At 41.4% G+C, this 11,158-nt stretch overlaps 1 protein-coding gene across 1 annotated transcript; it reads right to left on the bottom strand.

Annotated features, from left to right (window-relative positions):
* Positions 1-4,657: 4,657 nt before the first annotated feature.
* HYAL4 (hyaluronoglucosaminidase 4) lies at positions 4,658-8,448 on the bottom strand. The gene is given in 8 exon segments (XM_010073136.1): positions 4,658-4,848; positions 4,851-5,070; positions 5,481-5,567; positions 7,601-7,770; positions 7,773-8,204; positions 8,207-8,242; positions 8,245-8,313; positions 8,316-8,448. Coding segments are annotated over 8 exon segments (1,338 nt in total).
* Between the last annotated feature and the right edge of the window lie 2,710 nt (positions 8,449-11,158).

Raw genomic sequence — 11,158 nt, 5'->3', positions numbered from 1 at the left:
AGCAGGAATCTGCAGAGCTGCTCCAGAACAAATCTTCAGAGAATCTTTGGTCTTTGCTGACCAAATCCAGTGAGGGTTAAAGAGTGAGCCACATTTTCAGCAGTCACATCTAAGGTGTAACTGCAGCCGGTCCCAGCAAATTTCACCATGATCTTGTTTGCTGAGAGAGAATCCTTACAGAATCACAGATTTCAGGAAGAGCTAATAAGTTCCTGCTTTCAAGAATTGCTATTTACCAAGAATCCTAGCAGAAAATAGATTCATTGCCATCATTAAGACATAGAGTTTTACTATCCTTGGAATAGCAGAGCATTGACTTTCATTGGCTTTGTTATTCAAGAGGTTTACCTTTACTTTTAGAGAGGCATGGGCTGAACTACAAATCTTGTTTGAATAAGGATCTGAAACATCTTTTTTGGAGAGGATGGTGGTGTGACACTTCTGTCAAAACAAGGAAAGAACTTGAATCTGAATCTCCTGCCATGTGTGTTAATGTGTGATTATCAGCTGTTCTAGTTCATACTGTATTTCTCCTTTCCCAGTCTCTCAAAACATATTTGTAGGAAAAACACATACACAAATTCCCAAAGAATCAGAAAAAGAGAAGTCTGTAACAACGGTTAATATCTCACTTCTGAATACAGAGGAAGTCATGTAGCTAAGACTTCATTTTCTGTAGGGAGTTTGTAGGGTATACCAGTCCATGAACGGTGATCTGAGTAAGCAGCCCCATTGACTAAGTTCACCTAGCAGAGAAAAGCCACAATACCTCTGAATCTGTTTTGAATATTTTTTTTTTTTTTTTTTTTTTAAAGATGGCCTGTTCAGAAAATCCTGCATTAAAGTGGGAGCCCAGTAGAAAATTCAGGTACTAATTCAGCGGGTTAAAGTTCAATATTAAGATTTAAATGTAAATCTGTAATTTTTAGAAAATGGCATACCTCAAACTTCCACCAGTGGAGCACAAGGTGGAAGTATATGTGAAAAGATACAAGAGATCTGTAATTTTTTCCACTATTCTCAATACAATAACGGTGACGATTAAATTATTTAATATAAGCAAAAAATAATCTGTCATAACTGAGAGTACTAGGGCTCAGATAGGTAGTTACTCTTTAATCCCCTTTACATGAAAATGAGAATAATAGAAACAAACTTTTATTAATCTGACTCGTTAAGTGTACTCTGGAGCCCTATTCACATCAATTTCTATACAGAATATAATTAAAAATGAATGTGCAAAGCAATCTGTGCAGTATTTAAAATGTTGTGTTTAATAGTGTTATTGCTTTGAGTTTAACTGTCATTTCAGGGAGCTAGGCACCTGACTTATGCCAAGGCAAATCTATTTTGCACTTGACTGTCAAACTGATTTGCAGCAAAGCCCCTGCCTGGGATTAAAATCGACATCCAGACATTTGGAACTGGTTGAGTGATAAAGAAAAATCCCTGTCTGTAAGATCAAGCAGCAGAAATGGGCAAGAAGATGCAGCATTACCCTTCAGCTGCCTCAAGGCTAATGGAAGGAAAATAGTTAGTACTGAACAATTTAGGATGATTGAGACAAGGGCTGCCTACACCTGACCAGAATTTCTGATTTAATTTGAAACACTAATTTAACCTTGTTGTCACTTGGATCTGTACCTCCTAACTGGCTACACGTGCAGATGGGGTTTACCTGATTGGATCTAGATGAAGGAACAAAGCCATGAATTTTACAGCCACTTCATGGTATGGCTGCAACCAGGTGCCAGTTTCAAACTTTTGTCCTTTGCCAGGATGACAGTAAATAGAAGCGAAAAGAGAAGATAACTTATCAACATAAAACCAGTGGGAAATGTGGTAGAGCATGTCAACACCAGAGAATGCTACAAATGGAGGTTCCAAATTACCTGATATTCTTAATTAGTGTCTGCTTTCCCATTTCAAAGTGACTCATGGAAGAGCCTAGGAGGGCGATCAGCAGGCAATAATGTCAGAGCAGTTTTCTTTATGTCCTGTTCTCATTCACAACTACAAAACCATTTCAGTAACCTTGGTTGCCTCTGCTGAAAGAGTAGATGTACTGAAAATTGTACAGAGTTTCAGTTATTAGTGAGGTACACGCAGATTTTTATCTGTCTGTTAAGCTTTTGGCTAGGTGGAAGAACACTTAAGGTAAGGCTGTTTTCATACCTTATACCAATAAATATTGTTAAATACCAAATCACATAGGATATTTATTATACTTAAAAGCATCCATTCTCATGAATGTACAGAGATTAGTTAATTTTATCACTACCATTTGGTAGTTATAATAACATAAATTGACATTTAATCATCTGCAGAGAAAAAACCTACAGACAGAATAATTTTTCGTACCATCAGTTTTATTGTGACATACTGCATTATGTTCTACATACCATGTGTGACAGTTCTAACCATTCTGAAATATATGAAAGTCCAGTTTCGTTGTGCTGGCCTGTGCGTTGTTGGTTGCCTACCTGGGCTGTAATAATTAAGAATTACAATTCTCAGTGTAACCTGGATTCTGAAGCCTTCCTCAGAATCAAGAATAGCAGCAGAACACTTGAAAAATTATTTAAATCTTTGAAGAGAAAAAAAAAAACCCTCTTTCTCTTAATGGAAGGAAGCAATATGACAGAACTGGTTTGTGTGCTGATAAAAAGCTATGGTACCTCTGCCTAAAGAGGGAATGTGGCCCAGATCCAACCGAGGGCTCACATGCCTGACTTGACACTGAGGTGGGATATAGGGCCCTCCAACCAAAACTGCCATCTCCAACAGCCTCTGCCCAAGTTCTGTTTACCTCAAAACCAGCTAAACCCCACTGTACCTAAAGCAGTCCTTAGGAGGTGCCTCCCCCTCCAGATGGGTTACCTCCTAATTTGGTTGACCCATTTCAATGGATATATTGAGTGGGAGAAATCTGGGCCAGCGTACCTGGATCCATGTTTGGATACCAAGGAATATCATAACATTTATGTAAGGTGCATTCATGTATTACAGACAGTTGCTAATTTAACACATTCGCAGAAGAGTTTGAAATTTGATTTTATAAAACTCTGTTTTTCTTTCCCATTGTTTAGTTACTATGAGCAGTAAGATGTGACCTTAATGAAGGCAGCAAGAGTCAAAACTAGCATCTAATCCAATGCCACTCAGAAAACAGAGACATTTTGTTTCCTATTAGCATGTACTTCAGTCCTACAGCAGAAGCAGAATGTCAAATGAATCATTTTTACACCTTCTCCTTGAAAAATGCACGACAATCAGCACTTTTTAATTTTAACCAACTGCATTTTTCTGAAAGCCATTCCATTAAAAAAATTTCAACCAGAATATCTCTCATTTTCTTCACCATAAAAATATGCTTGAGAAAATTTTTATTAAATCTCCTTAATTTATTTTTTGAAAGAAGTAGCCAGGATTTCATTTATATTTTTTTATTTTAAAGAAGAATCATTCTAAACTCAATTTATTTCTTATTGATTGGCTGTGGTTTAGTAATTCTCCTCTAACTTAAATGAAATTTTAAATATTCCTATCTACAAAGGAGTTCTATCAAAAAAAAATTTTGAAAATTTTTCTCACTTGCCTTTAAGAGCTCTATTAACATTGTGTTTGTTCACCTTGCAGTCGTTTATTTAACATAGCTATTATAGCAATAGTTCACTGAGGGAAGATATGAGGATAACAGCATATGTTTGAAGAATGAAAAGCTGCTAAGAGGTGCAAAATCACAAGTTTCTTGTTGGCGATTATAAACTTGCCTGATGCTTGTTGATTGCATCTCTGTAATAGCCATGGGGTGCTTTCATTAGCTTTAAATTTAAAAGTCATTGGAATATTGTCATAGATTCTGGATGGAAGTAGACCTGGCTGAGATGGAGTTACTGCTCCCATCACTACTTATTAATTTTATTTTATATAGTCATCACATAAAAAACCCACAGGGAGACCCTTTGTTTTTGGATTAGAGTATAGGCATTCCTTTCTCAGTAAATATTCTAATCAACAGAGTACAGTTTGTCCTTTTTCTTCCTGATCTCCTGACTCTTTAATTTCTTTCTACTTAGTGAAGGGCTCAAAGCTTGAACACCTCCATCACACAGGACATGAAAGAGGAAAACATGGTCTTGAATTCGCTCAAATGGAAAATAAACTAGAAATCTCCACCCATCTTCCATTTTCTGAGAGGATGCTATATCCAGTATGACATACAATAAAATGAGTAGACTCTTCATCTCTTTACAAAGTGAAAAAGTGAATCTCGTGCTACTTTTTTTCAGTAGTAGCAGGCTTCTACTGCCCTGGTTGTGGCTGTCAGCTGGGCAGAAACCTGGCTTCTAGTCTCCCTAACAGCCTAATCTCAGAAGATGGGATTGAGAGACAGATATAGTCCTACAACCTGTGCGTTTTTGACTCAGCCTTCAAGGTGCTCCCCTCTCTCCATGCCTTATGGGCATTAAACCCCAGGGCACAGCTACAGGGTTTGGATTACGTCTGGGACCATGACATGTTCAGTCCCAAGCTGCAGGGCATGTGAGATGTTTTTGTTGGATCCACTCCACCATCCCTCTCGACGGACTGAAACCAACCCTTTGACTGAGGAGCAGTTAGAGAAGACTCGTCAAAGGCAAAGGAAGCAGGCAGGTCAATGCAAATTTCTGGGTGAGACAGAGTCTGCAGAGCTCCCTGGATGGCCATCGGCAACTTTAAGTTCCTCACAGTCCGTTCCTTCATAACCCTGATAACAGTGGCAGATAAATGTCTCTGCCATTATTTCCAGATCTTCATTTTATGCTTCTCCTCTCACAATAAATCCTTGGTCCTCTGAGGCATCCAGAAGCTCTTAGGATTCAAATGTAGATATGTCAAGGCTCTCCAGGTTCTTCACACAAGTCATCCACTGTCCTGACAAAGATGCCTGCTGCGCACCCCAGCTGCTGCTGCAATATTGATAATGTAGGGCCCTAATTCAGAATAATCAGCCAATTTTTGCACTTTGTTTTGTGAATGGTAGAAAAGAAATTCTAGCTGACGTGAAACTAACCACTCCATTTTTTCCTTTTACATTCTGAAAAATTTGCAATATGTAAACAGCCTGCATTAATTAATTCATTCAGGATAACTTAAATTTGACTAATTTAAAGCATTATTAGGAAGTTTTATATGGAAAATTTAACCCAATAGAGGTGCAAAGGGCTTTAGCACCTTTCACTCCCCAGAAAACACCTCAGTCTGTAGATCTACAAAGCAGCAATGATGTATGCTAGAAACATGCCTGTGAGCCTCACAAGACCTTGTTGAGCCAGGAAGAATTGATCACGTTCCATGGTCATCCTGACTGGGTCATCCTGACAGCAAAGACTGGTGAAGCAGTCAGCTCTGCTGATACCAAGTACTCAGAACTGGCGCAGTCAGACAGTATCTATTACTAGGATAAAATGAGGCATTTAAATCAGGCACAGCCTTACCTCTGAAAAAATTAAATTTGTATCTCGCCACATAACAATGCCTGCAGCTCCCAGGGCACTCCCTCCAATAGTGTTAATAAGATCTTGCTACCGTTAAAAGAGTAAAGACAACACTGTCAGGCTAATTCACAGCATTTCACAGCCTTTCTAAAGTATCCAATGGTTTGTTATGTGGCTGTCCCTCGGACTACGTTTTCTTTTCATTCTGGCCCCTATGAACTATATTTTATTGTGGCTCAAGGCTTGCTGTCTAAAGATTATTAAACATAAGTTGCAAACTTAGGTAATGCCTGAGATGTTGGTAATAAGCAAGTGAACAAACACTGAGAAAAAAATTTACTTTGATGCAAAATTTAATTGTAATTATTTGATATCTCATCAATTACTAAAATCAGCTAAAAGCTTTTAATTAAAGTGGGATTTTTAACATGGGAATTCCCCAAAACATTCCCTCAGTTCTGTTTTTGCTGATGAGGGGAAGAAGAGAGACATTCTGCTATGTCAATCAGCTGGTTTCCCCATCCCTCTCCAGTTTGGAAGCTGTGATTCTAAAGGCATGCATTGTTCTTGCTGCTTTCCCTAGGAGATCACTCACCTTCTCATAAAAACCTTAGAAAGAGGTGACTGTAAATAGGTACACACTATAGGAGGGAGAATGTTGGCATTGTGCAACCTTAAATGAAAGGGAAAATGCAACACTTGATGAATCTTAAGAATTTCAGTTTCAATTTGCGTGCTTTTTCTAGACTTGTTTCAGAGACATGTCTTTGTACCTTTTCCTCATATCCCAGGGTGTAAGGAGAGGGTATTTGGTGCTTGTGTGTTTATCCTTAATTCAAACAGTCATTAAGGATCAGCAACAAGTGAATTGCAGTGCCACAAGCACTGAAGATGAAAGACCATTGGTATGCAAGTGACTCCCTAGACACCATCATTGATTTAAGGGAGATTGAGGGGCACATCACATCAAGAATCAAAGTAGAAAAACTTCACAGGAATTAGTTGCCTGAAGGGGAAAAGAGGCGGAAACTGGGCATAAAATGGCAAAGGGGGTGCCCATCAGCCTGCAGCATTTATTGATGTCCGCTGTCTATCCTTTGCTTGCAATCTAGGGAAGGACAAGCTGGATCAAACCACCAAAGCAGGCGCCTACACCTCCTTTAATGCCTAAGAATAGGCATTTGCCTCCAAGACTGTGAGAAGCTTAGCCCCTTACTGGGAAGTGTAGTGAGTGATGGCAGTGCTAGGGGAGTAGTGGGACCTAGTAGTAGTAGTAGTAGTGGGAGAGGGAGATAATGCTCCTTCCCAGACAAGGAGCCAGCTTCAGGCTGTACCTGGGCTGAATGCCTGAACATAGCCCTCTGAGTGAATACAGCTCACTTGCTAAACTCTGAAACACAGAAATTGAGACCTGCTGGTAGTGCAGTCACTGTCTACAAGGGAGAACTAAGCCAGGGCTGTGACAGATAGGTTATGCTGCTTTTTTCACATGAAACCTACTGTCTTCATCCAGTTTCTGGGGGGATGTCCAGAATCACATAAAGAAGGACCAGGGTAAGGCACTTATCTTGGAAATACTTGTGTGTGTGTTCAGCTGATGTGAGCAGTACTCCCTGCTTCTGGTGCACCATTTGCCTGCTCCAAGGTAAATATGGGACTAAATTAAATGCTTTTGAGATGGAGGCATGTGGAAAGACTGCTGGTTTCCATTTCCCATTCTGAGGTAACACTGAGCAAGTTACTAACATCTCTCCCTCAGTTTCCCTTCTATAAGAGGGGCAGTTATCTGGGGATTAGTTAGTGATTGCATACCTGAGCACAAGAAAATACATCAGGGAGGATTAATGTATTAACTGCCTCCTACATACTGCATCAAATTGCTGAAATCCTTTTAATCTATTCAAATCCATGTTTGAATATAACATAGTGATGAATTAAAGAAAAAAAATAGGTATCTGAGGCTACATTTTTTCTTCAGAACATTGAGCTCTTTAAAGCATGTGGACAATTAACAGGAAACAGCAGAGCTGGCCCAAGTAGGAGGTTTTCCATCCTGATGCACCATCTGCAAGAATGGTTAAACCATAAATGCAGCCCACATTGTTCCAGCAAAAGCTTACCAGAGAGAGAAATAGTAAAGGTTCATCTCTATAACCTAGTCAAGTACACACAAATCCGGGCAAATGCTTTTGACTGTTTCCAAGGAGTTTCTTAATGCCAATGGAAGGATACAGGGCTGCATGGATATCCCAGAGCCAGGAAAGTTAATTGTTCCTCAGAACTTCACTCTTGGGCAGGAATCAGTGTAGTTCCAATCACAGAAATTGTAATTATGACAGTTGGGCTATAAATAGTATCCCCGGAGTCCCTTTGGTCTGCTTTTCATTCCTAATGCAATTGTTTACTTCATAAAAGCTCTTGCACTTTCTTCAAAGGAAACTCTGGCTAAATGTTCAACATAATTTGCTGAAATATTCCCTTCCGTTTCAGTTATGTGTTTCCTGGACTTTCTTCCATAGAGATCTTTTGCATCCCAGCTGCGTGCCCACTGAGGCCTCCAGTGCCCCTGGTCTATGACAGCTAATCCACTGAACTCCTTAGCTGGGGTGTAATAGTCACGGCCAGTTTTTTCCAGATGAGTTTGCAGACTGAAGTTCTAGGGTAGGCCACCATTAACAGAGACTTCCTGTGATGTGCACCAAGGATAATAGCCTACCCTATTTAAAAAAATATGGTCACATTCTTCCCTCTTGCTTTAACAGGCTTCCAATCATATGGAACATTTTGAGGTTCACTATGATGTCGTACCTCAGAGAGAACAGGTCTGTCGTTCATTCCAGGTGGCTGTGAAAGGCTTCGTCTCCCAAACCAGTGGTCGGGCTGGTTTCATAGGCAGGGAAGTCCAGATGAGTGCTAAGCGCAGCCATGCCAAGGGCTGAAAGGTGAATGACGCATAGCAGTGTCCCATTTTCAGGCGGTACTTTTGTGACTTAAGACAACATTAGGCAGATCTCCCAGTTTGTCTGTAGAACATAACAGAAGAGGCATTAGTACTTATTCCATATATAGCTATATGAATTGGTATCAGCTAAGGTATCTACCATGCTAACGTTGAAGAAACAAAGCAAGCACAATATAACCCAAAGAAAGGGGGCAGATTCCCACCTGAAATAAATAAATGGAAGTCTGTGAAAGTCAGCGTAACCACGGTTGCTTGTCTCATCAATCCAGGTCTTACTGAAATGACCGAAGATGTTGCCATCACTTCAGCGGGTCCCAGGGTGTCTTAGTGGCTGTGGCTGCTGCAGCTGGAAAGGTTGATGAAGACATTATTACCTTATTCTTCAAGCTTTCTCAATAATAACAAAGGGAAGTATAAAATTGAACCTTGGCTTTTACCACCATCTTCACAGCTTCATGAACATCCCTGACCTGTATAGTACAGTCCCAGACAGAGATACTCCAAATAGCTCTAAACAAGCACAAATATTTCATCACCATTGTGCAGCACGGTAAAGGGATACAAGTTCAAACCCTTGACAACAATAAAGCAGATTCCTGAAAACTTGCTCTGGGCTGTTTATTAGCCTAGCTCCACTATCACACACAGCCAGCGCCTTCCAGACCAGCTCTGATACCTCTGCATAGCACTGCATTGTGCAATGTGGACTTTGATGCTAAGGCTTGTGGACATTGCTACAAGCAGAATCATTAGTCACAAGGTCCCTGCCGATTATGTGTGTATTAAGCAGAAAAGAAAACAGATACACAGCAAAAACTACATGCATATATTACATGTAAGAGAGAGAGAGAGTCTTATTCATCCTCCAACTCCAGGCTGCCCCTGCATCCAGTTTCCCCTGGGGAAATCCCACACAGCTGTACCATCAACCATCAGTGATGATCATGGATTTGTATTTGAGTCCTGCTTGTTATTCTTGTCCTTGCCTACCTATTTCTCTCTCCTGGGACTGTGATCTGCTGGAGGTGAGGATCATGGGTGTCATATGGGCAGCCAGACTGTTACACATACTAGTGGGAATAGTGCTTCTATGTTATCCTTCCTTTATCTCAAAGCAGAAAAACAATAATGAATATCTATGGACCTGAGATGCTTTTATGGACCTCCCCACTCCCCCATCTGTTTGCTATTTTAGCGTAGGACTAGAATGACCTAATTTCAGGCACGTGCAGCAAAAACATCAACATCCAAGGTAGCCAACCTCGGTACTTCTAATAAGCCATAGATGCTTCTGGGATACAGTCGTATGAGAGTTGGAGACATCAGGGCAGTCTGGTGTCCAAGATGTGCCTGTTCCTCCTGCTGACCAGGTGGGCAGTCCACAGGACCAACACAGTATGGCATAGACACTGCAGAACTCAACGTTTTGTGAGATAAATCTCACCCCATGATACTCACAATACTTTTGTGTTTAATGAAGCGGAGGCCCAGATTTTCAAAACCACTATCCAGAAGTGGTATATCAGCATTAATGGGCCTTTTGGAAAATGGTGTTAATGAAAATTAGCCCGATTTGCTGAGTATCTCTCAGAAGGTGTATACCATACCAAGAAATCAAACTCAGCAAAGCCAATCAGGGCTTGTCAGCAGTAGAGGCCAAACTGAAGTTTATTGCTAGAAGGATATACAGCCAAAGCTGGAAGATGATCACAGAATCACAGAATCACACAGAATCACAGAATGTTAGAGATTAGAAGGGACCTCGAAAGATCATCTAGTCCAATCCCCCTGCCGGAGCAGGAACACCTAGATCAGATCACACAGGAACGCATCCAGGCGGGCTTTGAATGTCTCCAGAGAAGGAGACTCCACAACCTCTCTGGGCAGCCTGTTCCAGTGCTCTGTCACCCTCACTGTAAAGAAGTTTTTTCTCATATTCAAGTGGAACCTCCTATGTCCCAGCTTGCACCCATTGCCCCTTGTCCTGTCACTGGATGTCACAGAGAAGAGCCTGGCTCCATCCGTCCTGACACTCACCCTTTACATATTTATAAACATTGATTAGGTCACCCCTCAGTCTCCTCTTTTCCAGGCTAAAGAGACCCAGCTCCCTCAGCCTTTCCTCATAAGGGAGATGCTCCATTCCCTTAATCATCTTTGATGGGCTTGCTCTTGCAAAGTGACAACCAGTGAAAGGACCAGCTTTATAGAGTCAGGCTTGCTGACTCATCCAGAGGGATTGAGAGAAGGGACGGGGGCTCCTGCCAGTCCAGCAGCTCTTCCCCTAATGCCAGACCCTGCCTGGGATCAGGATGTGCTCCTGGCTTTCCAGGAGGGCTGCACAGAGGCGGCAACAGTGGTCCCCAGCTGCTTGCTTTGCTTTGCCAGCAACCAACTGGGAAATGCAGAGACCTTGATGTGCTGGAGCATCATTCACAGAGAATCAGAGCTGTAAGAAAATCCTGCCAGAGGGCAGCAAATCCCTACAATTATTTTGATGTTACAGCATGTGATTCTAAATTGCAGCATGTTTTGTTCCCCCTTTGCGAGCTGTACCACCATCCTGCCCCTCTGCTGCAGTGCCTGTCACAGTCTGGTTCAGGGAGGTGTCACTAGCTGGGCTGGGCACATCCCCCAGGTTTCAGGGAGCACTTCCCATGCAGGACCTGTCTCACTTGGCTGTGCTGGCAGCCACCCGTGCCCTGGTCTACCTTGT

The sequence above is a fragment of the Pterocles gutturalis genome, unplaced genomic scaffold (genome assembly GCF_000699245.1).
Source record: "Pterocles gutturalis isolate BGI_N339 unplaced genomic scaffold, ASM69924v1 scaffold3447, whole genome shotgun sequence".
NCBI classification, from domain to species: Eukaryota; Metazoa; Chordata; class Aves; order Pterocliformes; family Pteroclidae; genus Pterocles; species Pterocles gutturalis.
Note: the sequence above shows the minus strand (reverse complement) of the source record. Positions and strands in the feature narration are given on the sequence as shown.